At 35.1% G+C, this 16,108-nt stretch overlaps 2 protein-coding genes across 2 annotated transcripts; both read right to left on the bottom strand.

The window, feature by feature from the left end:
• Positions 1 to 211: 211 nt before the first annotated feature.
• On the bottom strand, positions 212 to 8,191 carry LOC103859730 (putative F-box protein At3g17560). The gene is made up of 4 exons (XM_009137304.3): positions 1,489 to 8,191; positions 1,293 to 1,386; positions 808 to 1,058; positions 212 to 609 (listed from the first exon to the last, which is right to left on the bottom strand). The coding sequence occupies exon 1, from the start codon at positions 3,347 to 3,349 to the stop codon at positions 2,210 to 2,212; it is 1,140 nt and encodes a 379-aa protein (XP_009135552.2). The 5' UTR covers positions 3,350 to 8,191; the 3' UTR covers positions 212 to 609; positions 808 to 1,058; positions 1,293 to 1,386; positions 1,489 to 2,209.
• A 250-nt stretch (positions 8,192 to 8,441) lies between these two features.
• On the bottom strand, positions 8,442 to 15,915 carry LOC103859729 (glutamine synthetase cytosolic isozyme 1-3). The gene is made up of 9 exons (XM_009137303.2): positions 15,709 to 15,915; positions 10,463 to 10,502; positions 10,269 to 10,372; positions 10,123 to 10,171; positions 9,905 to 10,011; positions 9,735 to 9,822; positions 9,459 to 9,662; positions 9,322 to 9,375; positions 8,442 to 8,912 (listed from the first exon to the last, which is right to left on the bottom strand). Exons 1-9 carry the CDS (start codon positions 15,780 to 15,782, stop codon positions 8,568 to 8,570), a joined length of 1,065 nt encoding a protein of 354 aa, XP_009135551.1. The 5' UTR covers positions 15,783 to 15,915; the 3' UTR covers positions 8,442 to 8,567.
• Between the last annotated feature and the right edge of the window lie 193 nt (positions 15,916 to 16,108).

Here is a 16,108-nt window from a genome sequence, read left to right as displayed (position 1 = left end):
AACTTAATGTCATGGTAATGAAAAAAAGAGTTTACAACTACAAATTTGGTAATAGATTATAGATGTAGTAACCTACACGAACTCTCCACCTATGCTTCAAAAAGTATTTGATTTTGTTAGTGTTTGGTCCACTTCTGCCACCAAGTATTTTTAACACTGAAATAAATTTATTATGGTGAAAATCTTTGGACTTTGAGACAAACCGTAAATGTGAAAATAAAGCGTGGTGATATTCACATTGAAAAGGAAAACGACTAGATACATGAAGTGGATTTAAGTTCCTTATTAGTAATTGCAGAGACATTTAAGTTGGCCACTACTAATATAATAATTAGCTCTCTTGTTAACCCAACACGCTCTTGTAATCAATCAACTCTCACCAAGTAACCTTCCACTTCATCAACGAGCCAATGAACTCCGTTGTTGAGTATCAGCAACCTCAACAACTCCATCGCTTCATCTTCTGTAACGCCCAGTTTGGTAGATATGAAATGAAATTTCAAACTTTGTTGTGTACGGCTCTAGCAGTTTCAGTGTGGCTTGTGTTCGCATCTTCTCCAGCATATCTTCCATGCAGCGATTGATAAAAGTATCATGCTCCAAGTTACTCTACATAAAAACACAATTTAATCAGTATTGTTTATATGAGAAAACCATACTTATAAGCAAATAGTACTTATGAGTCATATACTTTAAATTACTATTTGCATATCAGATGAGCAAATAGTACTTATGAGTCATCATGCTTCTGAAAAAATTATAATATATATGAGTGCATGACTGCATTCAGATAAAGAAACTAACTACCTGAGAAAAGCATGATGACTCATAAGTACTATTTGCTCGAGAGAAACGCTCATCAGCTCGTCTGAGCCACAGAGAATCATCAGCATCGCTTTCCATGTTGTATTTGCTTCTGACCCTTCTGAGAAGATTGGGACTGTCTCCGAGCTTGATCAAACGGCAAGCTACACTTAGGCTTTCGGTTCGGTTTACACCACGGTCAGCGAGAAACAAAAGCTTGTCAATCTTCAAACGAGGGTTGTACATGTTGAAACCTGTGGAAACAAACGATGAACAGAACACTTTGATACAAAACTGAAGGAAACCTCAAGACTCAGCAATATATATATAACCAGCCGAAAGATTCTAGAACCAGGTTGCCCCATGAGTCAGCAACAACAAGCAAGTTAAGACCAAAAGAGAGAATCCATTTCCAAACACAGATCATGAAACGAAAGCAGAAGCTTGTAGAACAAGAGCTGAACAAAATAGTTTTTTTTTTAGCTTACACTTGTCAACTGCCTCACTGAAATCGTTGCTGTTTTCATCCATTTCTACTCGCACAGCGCTAGAATCCGAACCAACAGCTACCTAACAGAGGATCTGGTCGGCAAGAAAAAGCAAATAAACGAGAGAGTAAGTGAGAGAGAGATATATCTAACACGGGGAAAAGCAGAAGGACAGCTAGATCGATCAATCACTTACTTGAGAGAATCACTCCTTATGGCTCTGCCAAATCCTAAGCTTAAAACGGTAGAGAGAGAGAGAGAGAGAGAGAGAGAGAGAGAGAGAGAGGTTGAAGGTGACCTTGTAAAGTAGTAGTTGAGCACAATAAAAGAACCATGATTCTTTTGGTCAAGAATACAAGTTGGTTGTTTAAAAGCAAACTTGTCCAAAATTAGAAACCTTTTTATTTGGCACTTTTAATACACCACCTAACATTCAGTATTAGATATATGAAGCTTATACTTTGTGGAACTGGATATTATAGACTACAATCGAGAAAAAAAAAAAACTGAATATCAAGAGTGGAATATTGACACACACTTATATATTACTCTAGAAATCTTACAAGTGGACGGTGGAACATTTAATAGAAAATGAAAAACTTGTCCATTTGAACTATATGGATATTGTTTTAGGGTTCCCTTGTGGTTCACCCACACATTTGTGGATGATTTATATTTTTTATTTGGGACCCGGAAGATGTCTACATATCCTTAACTAGACCCAAAATATGCTATTATTGCCTTACTCATGTCTATCTATGTGCCTTAGACACACACAAAAACAGAGAATTTTTCTCAGGCTTCAACAAAAACTCTATGAAACCAGCCTTGTAACCATGAGTAAAAATACCAAGAAAAAAAAACTGAAAATAATTTCATTCATCAATGGAAGGACATGACAAAGGAAGCAAACTAAACTATAATTCTTTTGGAACATAACCGAGCAATCTTGTAGCATAAAAGGGTGGTAAACACCAAATATGTATGTGTTTAACTGAAATTGGTGTTGCTATATATTCTTCCTCTCCAACAACAAAACATACCAATAAGAAGCTCTCCCCTCTTTTATCACAACACAAGAAAACTTTCTTCTCCTCGTCAATAATGAAGAAGCTCATGGAATTCGAGAAAAAAGGATCTACAACATCTATTGTTAAGAACTTGCTCCACGACACAAATGTGGTCTCAATCCCATCAGTCATCCATATTTCCACCTTGCGTGTCTCTTGGCTCTGATAAAACAAGGAAATACGTTCTTCTCCAGCAACAGATAGAGTCATGGTGCCAGAATGGTCATCATGACCAATGGGAGCACACAAAGGTTGAAACCTTTCTGATGAAAAATCAAAACAGAGTAGTGAGTAGCCGTTGCCTCTTGACACCCAGTAAGTACTTCCCTTCAAAGACACGCCACAAGTGTTTATGAAGGCTTGGGGAGTGATGATGGCATCAAGACTCCTCCATGAATTAGTTCTAAACTCATAGATTTCAGGTTTTAGGTCATCGCTTTCGGGAGTGGCACCAAGTTTCTCCCATACTGACAACTTTCCTTTTCTACAAGGAACCCTCAAGATTTTATAGTTACGGAACAATTCGTTCTTGTCGTATCCGAGAGCATATATTCCGAAGTAGTTTCGCGTATGCGGTTGGAGCCATCTGGTTTGCCCTGAAAACGGGTTCCAAGCCACAAGCATGTTTGCCTCGTGGTTGGTGCATAGCAATATGCCATCGCAGTGAAAGGCATTACTTACATCGACTAGTGCACCGTCAGAATTGGGAACAGTTAGGCTAATTCGACCACCTAAAACCAAATAGGTTTCCGTGGTAAGTACGGATCTATCAAGTATGGAGCTCACTGGACATACCCAAGAACTCATCACCATGAGAGCATGATACTGTCTTGCTGTTTTATCAAAGTGCTTTTCGATGAATCTTGGATCTTTGAATAAAGCTTGATGGTACCATCGTTTGCACGTTGATCGTAGTCTTCTCAGAGATTTCACCGGAACCCTTGACAGTATCTCTTCTATCAAATCCTGCGGCAGATCGGAGATCATCGTTGTTTGCACTCGTGATCAAATAGGGTTTTAGGTCAACTTCCACGTTCGCTTGCTCTTATATAAGAAGAAATATGTTATAGCTGTTGTGTATATTTATACAAGATATGAGCCCGGTTTAGTTTGACGTTTTAATTTAATAAAAATTATAAAATAATAAATCATTTTACTATAGTATTATAATTGTTTTTTGCATATGTTATTTGAGATTTATTTTATAATTAAAACTTGTTTTCACACATAAGTTCAAGTTAATATTTTTATTTTATAATCATGGTGCATAGGTGAGTTGTTATAAACTTTATATTAAAGATTAAAGAAAATACTATACATAAACATTTAAACTGAACACAATCCAAAATAAGAAATGAAAAATAAAAAATAAATGAAAGTTAAATACACCAATCGAATCAATGACAATATTATACATGTTCTTATGTACTAATTTAATGTTTTATTAAATAAATCTTTAAAATTTTATTTTGCTAGAATTTTTTTAAAAAGGAAAACATCCTATTTTATAAATTTTCTTTTTATTTCCAATTAAAAAATAAAAAATAATATTAAATACTCTCTTAAAATTTTGTTTAAAATTTTAGAAAATATAAATCACTATCATATAAGCTATTAGAATTACCTTCTCTTTAGAATTTCAGAAAAAAATACATTGCTATCAAATAATTATTTTTAGTTATTAATAAATATTTTTAAAATTTCTATTTTTACAATTCGTATCAATCCTAAATTTACACTTATTTTGTTAATTAATGTTTTTTACAATTCTCTTTTGATTAGGACTTAAAAACATTATACAAATTTCTTTTGTTTTGGATTTTTTTTATATAAAAAGGGAAAACAACTATCAAATATTCTTTTACAGTTTTGTAGGATTTTAGAAAAGGAAATTAATATTACATAATATTTTACAATTCTATTTTGTCTAGGATTTAGAATTTTTATATATCAAATAACTATTTCCAGTTAATATTAACTATTTTTAAAAGTTGCAATTTTCAAAATTCGTTTTTTTCAATATCATTAATGTTTTTATATTTTTTTTCTTGTTAATTGAAGAATTGTTACTATCATGTTTATCATTAAAATTTTGAAGTAAAAATTACTATTAAATAAAATTCTACAATTCTCTCTTGTTACGATTCAAAAAAGGAAAATTTTTTAATTGGTTAAGATTAGAAAAAAAAATTCTTTTTGAGCCTCTTTTATTTAAGATTTTAGGTAAAAAAAAGTTATTTTCACATAATAATTTTTTTTATTGACACATTCACTATTGTACGACAATAATATCAAAATTAAAAGTTATGCTACCATCATAACATAAGATATAATAAGAATAATAAAAATTTAAGTTGTATCAAGATATTAAAAAAAGAAGATACCAGGTAAATACATTTCATGTAAATACTATTGTTCTTTGTAAATTAATATGTGAAAGCTTAAACCTAAATATAGATGTGAAATATTTGTAACTATTTTTTGTCATAATTTTTAACATACAATTATCTATTAAAATGGAAAGTTATTTACTTATAAGAAAATAATAAGAGTACTTTTACAAATTTCTCTTAATTATGCTTTTAAAAAAGTAATATTATTTATTTTAAATTTAGTTTTTATTCATGTTTTTATTAAATAATTTATTGTACTTGTAGGCTTTTACAATTCGTTTTTGTGTAACATTTTTTTTTCTTAAAAGTTAATTTTTATCTTTTATAATTATCTATCTTCAGTATTTTTAAAATAAACATTATAATGAAAAATAATAATAATAATAATAATAATAATAATAATATAATAATAATAATAATAATAAGACTATTAAATAATATTTATAATTAATTTTTAAGAAAAAATTGTTTTTGTTATTTTAGTATATATTTTTTGATTATGATATAGTTTAACACACATATCACATATTTACATATATAACTACCATTTGTCACAATTATGTTAATTAGCAATTTTGAAGAACCAAGCTTAATATATTCTTTTATAATTATATTATAACTCAAAGTTTAGAAAAGAAAATTTATATTAAATAAATTGTTTTCAAATCTATATTTTAGAATTTTGAAAAGGGAAATTTTCTAAACAAAAATACTACCAAATATCTTTTAAAAATAGTTTTTACTATTTAATAATTTTTAAAAGTAGTTTTTTCAAAAATGTTTTTTATTATCTTATTATATATATTTTTAGTCCTTATATATCACATGTCACCATATTTGAAGAAAAATTATTATCAAATAATATTTTACAATAATGTTTTGATTAGGATTTTAAAAAAGGAAAATTATACTATTAAATAATATATATAAGAAGTTTTTTAATAAAATTCGTTTTTGTTAATATTTTAGTATATATATTTTTAATTGTGAAATAGATTATTATATGTCACAATCTTAAATATATAACTGCCTTGTGTCGCGATCATGTTAATTAGAAACTTTGAAGAACCAAACTTTATATAATAAAATGTAGCATGTGCGTTCTTATACATTAATTCCACCAGATTTTAATTATCTAGCAGTATCTTTCGTTTTTTTTAATTAACATAAAAATAGAAAACTACAAATATTTAACTTATTTTTTATATAATGAGCCAATTGACTTTATTTTTTATATAATGTTAACAAGTAAGGTAAAACTATCAATTGTTAACACAATTAAAAGGAACTACAGCTTCACCTGCGCGCCCGCACGGGTTTTGGTTTTTGGGCGAGAAGATTTGGTTTTAACTATTTTATAAATGGTGTAGTAACATTTTTAAACACATAGATTATTTGTCTAGTTCTAGATTTTTACGAACCTACCCGGACATAGAAGAATCCGATTCGAATCCCATCCAAAAATATATTATATAGGAACATAGTTTAATTTTAATATTAAAAAAACTAATACCCAAAAAAATATGTACTCGAATGTGTACCTGAATGTCCATATCTAAGTAATTCTATAAACAAATATTTTTTGAGTCAATTGGCTCATAATACAAAAACAATATAGATATTAGCAAATACCTATAACAGTAAACTTGGTGTCTAGCAATTAAAGTACTATCAGGTGGGATTTTGGGTATTCATCTAATTAGGAAGAAAGTTTTGTGTATAGGGTGTAATTTTTTTTTGTTAAACGGTTTGAATTCTTTTCACGAATAGAACAATTTCATTCAAACATGTGAAATTATTAAGGTTAACATGTACGTAAAATAAATGATGTCGAATTATTATGGTAAATACAATTAATGAAGTAGTTTGAAAAAGTAAAAAAAGAAGGTAAAATCTAATAAAATAGTTAAAATAAGTTTTTTGTGTTTTTGTAATAAATGAAGTCAAATTAATTAAAAAAGACAATAAATGAAGTGATTATAATTAATTGAAGGAGAAATGAAAATCTGTAAGAATCCACTTAAAAATAGACAAGTATAATTTTATACTTCCGTTTTATTAGAATAGATTTCTAATAAATAATTATTAATATATCTACTGTAAAATATTAAATTATATTCTTCCTATAGAGAAAAGTTAGATTTAATTTTAAATGATTTCTCAAATACTTTCCATGTAAATTGACAAACTATTAATAAATAAAAAATTTAATAGCCAATAAAATTAAAGATTGTGACTCAAAAATTGAAAGCTTCAGCAAATGAAAATGCACGATCAGAGTAGACGAAGGCTGATTGTGATCTTGGAGCGGATACCTGATGGAGTTTCCTCAAGTGAATCTGTGTGATTGTCCGACGAGAGGATCTTCTTCGTCGAGTGTCTGATACAAAGATAGACGTGGAGAGCTAATCACCTCTGCCAATATACAACTATTACTTAAACTTCATCATCATGATCAATTTCACAAAACCCCTTAAAACAGAAAGAAAACACTCATTTTAATGAAAACTTTACAAAGGAATGACTTTAATAATTAAGAACTTAATGTCATGGTAAGAATATAAAAGTCTGAAGATGTTTTACAACTACAGAATTGGTAATAGATTATACATGTAACTACAAGAACTTTCAACTTAGACCAAGTTACACAAAACCCCCTAAAACAGAAAGAAAAATACATTTTATTTCACTTCCAAAAAAAAAAAATCACAAGTGTTTTATTTTAGTTCAAATTTTACAAATGAAGCCTAATAATAACTTAATTCATGGTAATGAAAAAGGAGTTTAGAACTACAAATTTGGTAATAGATTATAGATTAGTAATTATACGAACCCTCCACCTATTATTACCTCTCTTTTTCCATATTATAACCAACCGTAGGTTTTCTTTTGTTTTGTGTTGTTGGTCGACAACACAAATCATAACTTTACTTTTTATTTTCTTTTTGTTGATTCAAAACTTTATTATTCTTTCAAAGCGAAATCAAGTGGGTAAACGTCATGATTATGATTAATTAACGTGTTTAGTTTTAAGAGGTAAGTGTGATTAAAGTCATAAAGTGTGATATCAAAATGCACTGAGATATACCAAGTACGAACAGTGTACTTGCGTTTATGAATTCCAGAACTTAAGAAAACGTTAATACAACTTTTCTTCATCATCTTTTAGTTCGTCATGGACATTACAAAAAGAGTAAACTTTTCTTAGTGGAGTAGTCCCGATTCACGAATGTCCCCACTCATAAAATGAGTACCAAAAATATCCACAAATTACAAAATCGATTTGACTTTTTAGCCCAAGATTGTCGCGCAATTCAATGCATCAGACCAGGACATAGTACTACATAGGAGTACACTCACGTGACGAGCGCGTTACGTTGTTCCCACCTCAAATTCCACCACCCCTACGTCTTCGGAATTTTAATAATTTATGTTTCGAAATTCCATAATGAGAATATTCTTTATTATTTTAAAATAATAGTATATCATTAAAAAAAAAGGTATATCATTCGTAATTACATTAAATCACAAAATCTTATCCCCCGACAAGTTCAAACATGCCGTACTTTATTATTATTTTATTTTTTTTGGTGAAAAAAGCTTTAATATTATTATTATTTTATTTTTGCTTAAATTTGGTATTATTATTATTATTATTATTATTGTTATTATTATTATGCAGTATGTAAAAAAGGCTTTAATTTTCATCATGAAAATCCTTTATTTAATTATTCGAAACGAAACACACCAAACACCGTCGAGCTACTAAGTCCATGATAAGAATTATTAGTGCAATTAGAGAAACATTCTGATTAACCGAGGATGGTGGTTTCAGCGATCATGGAAGTGACGACATAAGGATCCATGTTAGAAGCTGGCCTTCGATCCTCGAAGTAACCTTTGCCTTCTTTCTCAGTGTCACGTCCCACCCTCACCGAAGCTCCACGGTTCGCCACTCCCCAAGAGAACGTGTTGATGTCTGCTGTTTCATGCTTCCCCGTGAGACGACGCTCGTTGCCTTCACCGTAAGCAGCAATGTGCTCCTTGTGCTTCACCTGAAGCTTCTCTATTGCTTTCTTTATCACTGCTAATCCTCCGTCGTTCCTCATCGTCTTCGTACTGTAGTTGCAGTGAGCTCCAGCTCCGTTCCAATCACCCTGAACCAATGCAACAATACGTTACAACAACACTACTTACAATCAGGGCAGGCTATGAGAATAAAGAGGCCATAAACATTTTACGATAAATTTAATAAAATTTGTGTAATACACACTAAAACATGTTTTAGGGGTTTTATGATAGGTTAGCACATAAGGAAGAAAAATCCAAAGCTATCATTTATTAAAAATTAAAAATATTTTTTTCTTATATTTAGAGTGATTAGGATTCAGTATTTAAGGAGTGCTGGTAACATTAGAATTAGGAATTAGAGTTAGTTAGTATTTTGTTTGGATACTATTTTTTGATAAACTTTTAAAATGTACAATTTAGGAGATTTACTTTAATTTTTTTTTTATTTCTATTGTTTGAAGGCATGAGATAAAGGCAGAGTGTTAAGATTCTAACCGGAACTGGTTTTGGGTCGAAGCTGACATTTACACCAGAGATCTCAGTGATCCTCTGTCAAAAGAGAGAATAAGATGGCCATTAGCAAAGCTTGTAGAGATATTCACAATAGAACCGGTTAAAGTAAAGTACTCTACCTCAAGAAGGTATCTAGCGACCCAGACTTGATCACCAGAACTAATACCCTCAACTGGACCGACTTGGAACTCCCACTGTCCAGGCATGACCTCTCCATTGACACCAGAGATGCCAATACCTGCGTAAAGACAGGCCTTGTAGTGTGCGTCCACAATGTCACGACCAATGGCTTTGTCAGCTCCCACACCACAGTAGTATGGTCCCTGCGTCATAATATTAGAAAGTTAAAAAAAGTGTTGTGATGACATTAGGCTCAGTTGATCATTTAGATTTACCTGAGGACCAGGGAAGCCACCAATTGGCCATCCAATAGGCCAGTTCACACCCTTTTGCATCAATGTGTATTCTTGCTCAATCCCATACCTTTTTGAGTCAGAGAGAGAGAGAGAATAAGTATATAAGATTGATTTGCAGAGAGATCAATATACAAAGAAGAAGAGATTACCAAGGCACTTCTTTGGCAACGTTAGGATGGCTGAAGATCTTAGCAGCCTTGTGCCTCTTGTTGGTCGGAATTGGATCTCCGGCCGGTGTGTATGCATCACACATCACCTGAATATATCACATTAAACCAATTTTTAATTCTGATCCAAATTGAATTTAGTCACACTAATCATTTTTAAATTTTGTGCACAAAAAAAATCATTTAAAAATCAGCCCTACCAGGATGTTGTCGCCTCTCCTGAACGGATCACGGAATATGGCCTGAGGGCTATCGATTCATAAAACGAGACAAAACAAAAAAGAAGATTAAGACAAGATTTTGTGTTAATGCTTATATAGTAGATACAGAGGATCAAAGAACATACTATAGAATGACTTCACTGTTATCCCCAGAGGCCTGACCGGTGCTGGATCCGTCGTAGTTCCACTTGGGAAGCTTTGATGGATCGCTCACTGGTCCTGGGAGTGTCTTTATCATCCAAAAGCAAATCAGAACGATCATACAATAAACAGAGAGAAGAAAAACAGAGGAATGAAAAAAACAGAGTTTCAAATTTACTCTAGCTTTGCTTCTAATGTCCATGCCAGATCCACCGATCCTGTTCATTCAACATTCATACGAGAAAATTACAAACCCACAAGACGACAACAAAGAAAGAGACAAGCTTTACGATGTACACGTCAATCTCATCGAGACAGAACAAGCGAAAACAGAGTGAAGTGAATCGTGTTTCAAACCGAAGTTGTCAAAAACATAAGAGATCAATAGCATAAGGCAAAGCTTTTCGATCACAGCAATAGTAAAAAACAGAGATAATGAGAGAGAATAAAAAAAACATAGACAATGACTGATACTGTTGAGGATATATTCATATCTTTGGGATATATTCTGTTGTAGACAAATATGTAAAGAGTATATTCTCGGTTTAGGAAAACATCGATGTATATATGTGTGGTCATTGACCTAAGAACGTAATAAGAAAACCCTTTACACAAAACAGTTTTCTTGACATGGTATCAGAGCGGTAATACGATCAATACCGTTTTTTTACTTGTATCAATCTCGACCAAAATCCTTGCTCGACACGATGGGAAGCAACGATGGAAAGACTGACGAATCAGGTCTGAGTTCCTCGACAAAAACTCAGACCGGTGAGAAATCGAAGGTTGGAACACAGAGACGAAGGATATCACCTTATGATCTCTCGTCAAGTGACAATCCAGGATCAGTGATTTCACAGCCTCTACTCAGTGGACCAAACTACAATGAGTGGGCTGGGAATTTGAGGATGGCGCTTAAGGCCAGAAAGAAGTTCGGGTTTGTAGACGGTACGATACCGCTGCCCGGAGAGGATTCAGAAGATTTGGAGGACTGGTGGACAAATAATGCATTGGTAGTCTCTTGGATCAAGCTGACAATCACAGAAAAAGTGCGCTCAAATCTGTCTCATATTGAGATAGCTAGTGATTACTGGGAACACATACGTCGTCGTTACTCGGTGAAGAATGGGCAGCGAGTTCAGAGAATCAAAGCTGAACTTGCGATGTGTAGACAACATGGCACTTCTATAGAAGAATACTATGGAAAGTTGATGAAGCTATGGACGTCGCTGGCTGAATTTCGTCAGACTAAGGCCTGCGCATGTCCTGCAGGAATAAACTTGGAGAAGGAACGTGAAGAAGACAAGCTTCACGAGTTTCTGAAAGGCTTGGATGAATCTTTGTATGGTTCGGTGAAGTCAAATTTGCTGTCTAGGGAACCTTTGCCTTCCCTTGATGAAGCCTACAGTGCTCTGCTTCAGGATGAGGATTCGAAACACACCTCAAGAGTTCTGAATGATACAGCAGAAACGATGGCGTGTGCGGCAAGAACGAGCACAAATTCTACAGCTCGATCTTATCCATCACGAGAAGAAAGAGCGAACTTGCATTGCTCTAGCTGTGGGAAAAAGGGTCATACTTCTGAGAGTTGTTTTCGGAAAATTGGATATCCTGAGTGGTGGCCCGACAAACCCAAAGGACGAGTGAGCTCGGGTCGTGGACGCGGAACTGGATCACCTCAAGCCGGCTCGGAGACTCAGCGTGTGAACTCTGTTCACGCACAAGTGGCTGCACAACATTCCGCTAACACGATAGTTGCAGCAGATCGCGTTGGACTGACTGGTCTCGACGATGATCAGTGGAAGATGCTGGTGACTTTGTTGAATGAACGCAAGCAGACAGGGCCCTCGTCATCATTGACAGGTATATCTCTTGAAAACTCTTGGATCGTTGACTCTGGAGCAACAAATCACATGACATGTTCACTTGAGTTTTTGTCAAATGTTCGAGACATATCTGTGGTACCTGTGAAACTTCCAGATGGAAGATTCAGTTATGCTTCTAAACAAGGAACAGTGGTTGTTAGTTCAGTGTTGAGTTTGCAAAATGTGCTGCTTGTGGATGGGTTGCATTGTCATCTGATATCTGTTTCTCAGTTAAACCGAGAGCAACAAGTGTGTTTCAGATTACTGATAAGCTGTGCTTGATCCAGGACCGCATTACCAGGACGCTGATTGGAGTGGCTGAGATGGAGAATGGACTTTACTTTCTCCGAGGGATGGAATTCGCTGGAGCTGTGCATCGAACAGGAGCTGTTTCTCGAGATGTCTGGCATCAACGTTTAGGACATCCCTCACCTAGAGTTTTGGATTTTTTATCTATTTCTGATTTGCCTGCTGATAAGACTTTGCAAAATAAAGCATGTGAGATTTGTATTCGCGCTAAACAGTCTCGTTGTTCTTTCCCTACAAGTTCTAATAAAACTTCAGCTGCTTTTGAATTAATCCACTGTGATTTATGGGGACCGTATCGCACTCAATCTCGTAGTGGTGCAAGATATTTTCTGACATTGGTAGACGATTACACAAGAAGTGTGTGGTTGTTTCTCATGTCAACGAAACAGGACGTGACACAGACAATAACGGAGTTCGTCGCAATGGTTGAAACTCAGTTCTCAGCCGTGGTTAAGACCTTGCGCAGCGACAATGGAACAGAGTTCACATGTATGTCGAACTACTTCAGGTCTAAAGGCATTGCGCATGAGACTTCGTGTGTGGGAACACCACAACAGAACGGTAGAGCAGAACGGAAACATAGACACATCCTAAATGTGGCTCGTTCAATACGCTTTCAAGCTTCATTACCAGTGGAGTTTTGGGGCGAATGTATCTTGACAGCCGCATATCTGATTAACAGAACTCCTACGCCTATCTTGAATGGAAAGACACCGTTTGAAATGTTGCACAATCGAGCTCCACCACTTCACCACTTGCGGATCTTCGGTTGCCTTTGCTTTGCTCATAACCAGAATCACAAGGGAGACAAGTTTGCCTCGCGGAGCATACGGTGCGTGTTTCTCGGTTATCCAAACGGAAAGAAAGGATGGAGAGTATTTAATCTTGAAACCAAGAAGGTGTTCTACTCCCGTGATGTCATATTTCTAGAATCAGAGTTCCCATATGCGGATAAACCAAGCTCCCCACCTGCATCAATGGAACCTGTGTTACAACAAAACAGTGATCCAGCGTGTCTAGATGATGAGCTTCAGGATCAATCTGTTTCAAAGATACTTGACCAAGCCGAACCAACTAAGGTTGCAGAACTAATATGTGATACTCCATCACCGGCAGCCTCACCGTCGAATGTCGAAAACGATGTCTCATCGTCTAATGATGCAAACGATACATCTAACTCTGAACAAGGTCGAGTTGATGCAGAAAATACTCCGCTGCAGTCGTCTGACAACTATGATATGGTTACAGAAAATACAGAAGCTCCTACGGTTTCTCTTGATATAATTCCACAACCGGCGCAGCCTCCTCAACAAATGGAAGTGATACAGCTTGGTAGAGGACATCGACAAAAGAAAATTCCACCTAAGCTGCACGACTACATCTTGAGTACAGTACGTATGGACCCAGATCCTGCATCGGGTCGCTACTCGATCTCGACTTATGTGGACTACTCTGTTTTTTCAGTTAGTCACTGTAAGTTCTTGGCAGCCATCACAACTGCCTATGAACCTACAAGTTTTAAGGAAGCCATGGAGGATGAAAATTGGCGTTTTGCTTCTCGTGATGAGATAGATGCGCTCGAAGAGAGTGGAACTTGGGATATCGTGCTACTACCGAAAGGGAAAAAGGCACTGAGCTGCAAATGGGTTTTTCGGTTGAAGTTTCGTGCTGATGGCACACTTGAAAGATATAAGGCCAGATTGGTTGTATGTGGAACAGTCAAGTCGAAGGAGATGATTACAATGAAACGTTTGCTCCAGTTGCAAAGATAACAACAGTTCGAAGTTTCTTGCAACAAGCTGCATCACTTAATTGGGAAGTTCATCAGATGGATGTTCATAATGCTTTTCTCCATGGTGATTTGAAAGAAGAAGTCTACATGAAACTTCCTCCTGGATATCGTAGCTCTGACAAGAATATGGTGTGTCGACTGCGAAAATCTCTATATGGCCTTAAACAGGCTCCAAGATGTTGGTTCGAGAAGTTGAACTCTGCATTAGTGAACTACGGTTTTGACCAGTGTTTGTCAGATTACTCATTATTCACGATGGGCAGTGGTTTGAAACGTCTACATGTACTGGTCTATGTTGACGATTTGATTATTTCAGGCAGTACACGAGAGCTTATTGCTGAGTTCAAAGAGTATTTGAGTACTTGTTTTCACATGAAAGACTTGGGAATTTCGAAATATTTTCTTGGCATCGAAGTAGCTCGAAGTCCAGCGGGCATTTACTTGTGTCAAAGGAAATACGTGCTAGATATTCTGACTGAAACAGGACTCTTGGCAGCGAAACCTGTCTCCTTTCCTTTGGAACAAAACCATAAGCTGGCCCTAGATGAAAGTGAATACTTGAGCGACGTCAAGCAATACAGAAGGCTAGTCGGCAAGCTTATATATCTGAGCAATACAAGGCCTGATCTAGCCTATTCCATTCATGTGCTATCTCAGTTTATGCACAAGCCACGGAAGACGCATTGGGAAGCTGCTGTTCGTGTTGTTCGATATTTGAAAGGTAGCCTTGGCCAAGGCATTTTGTTAAGAGCCGACACAGAGTTGCAACTGACAGCATGGTGCGATGCAGACTGGGCAGGTTGTCCGCTAACACGGAGATCTCTCACGGGGTGGTTCATCCAACTAGGAGGTTCTCCTATCTCTTGGAAGACTAAGAAACAACCTACTGTCTCATTGTCATCAGCTGAAGCGGAATATCGAGCAATGGCATTTACCTTGAAAGAAATACTATGGCTACGAGGACTACTCAAGGCACTTGGTGTTTCATTTACGAAACCTATACCTCTCTACTGTGATAATCAGGCCGCAATACACATCAGTCAGAATCCAGTTTTTCATGAGCGAACTAAACATGTGGAAACGGACTGTCATTTTGTGCGTGACGAGATCGTCAAGCGAACCATAGTCACACGACATGTATCTACAAAGGATCAGCTTGCGGATATATTTACAAAGGCACTTGGGAGTCGAGAGTTTGAAGGTTTCATGGGCAAGCTGGGCATTTGCAATCTCCATGCTCCAGCTTGAGGAGGGGTGTTGAGGATATATTCATATCTTTGGGATATATTCTGTTGTAGACAAATATGTAAAGAGTATATTCTCGGTTTAGGAAAACATCGATGTATATATGTGTGGTCATTGACCTAAGAACGTAATAAGAAAACCCTTTACACAAAACAGTTTTCTTGACAGATACTAGTCGTGAGAGAGAAACAGAGAGAAGGGAGATGATGGAACCATATGTATTCGGCGATGATTTGTTTGGTGGAGTCGGAGAGGTTGAGGTTGACGAGATCTGAGAGCAGAGACATGGCTGCGTCGGATAGTAATCAATCAATGAGTGTTGTTTAGGGAAAGACGATCTCGATACAGCTTCTCTCCTGAGAGTGTTTATATATAGAGCTATTTTTTTTGTTTTCTTTCTTTATTTATTATTTTCAGATATTTACGACCAATAGGAAAAGTTGATGGTTGATTTATTGTTGTGTGGCAATGTTACCTTTTTAGAATTTTAAATAAATAATTAGTATATCGATTCAGTTACGATTTCTCCTGAGATTACAGAATATACAGATTATGCAGGAGATTATGACAACAATATTTAAATTAAATTTGAAGCGTTTGTTTATTACTATCA

The sequence above is a fragment of the Brassica rapa genome, chromosome A03 (assembly GCF_000309985.2).
Source record: "Brassica rapa cultivar Chiifu-401-42 chromosome A03, CAAS_Brap_v3.01, whole genome shotgun sequence".
Classification (NCBI taxonomy): Eukaryota; Viridiplantae; Streptophyta; class Magnoliopsida; order Brassicales; family Brassicaceae; genus Brassica; species Brassica rapa.
This window is presented reverse-complemented; position numbering and strand designations above follow the sequence as displayed.

Excerpts from the sequence above, each read along its gene's own strand:
- LOC103859730 (XM_009137304.3), bottom strand. The coding sequence starts at position 3,349 with ATGATCTCCGATCTGCCGCAGGATTTGATAGAAGAGATACTGTCAAGG.
- LOC103859729 (XM_009137303.2), bottom strand. The coding sequence starts at position 15,782 with ATGTCTCTGCTCTCAGATCTCGTCAACCTCAACCTCTCCGACTCCACC. Across the intron at positions 10,373-10,462 it reads ACATTAGAAGCAAAGCTAGA|ACACTCCCAGGACCAGTGAG; the intron begins GTAAATTTGAAA and ends TGGATGATAAAG. Across the intron at positions 9,376-9,458 it reads TCGCTAGATACCTTCTTGAG|AGGATCACTGAGATCTCTGG; the intron begins GTAGAGTACTTT and ends CTCTTTTGACAG.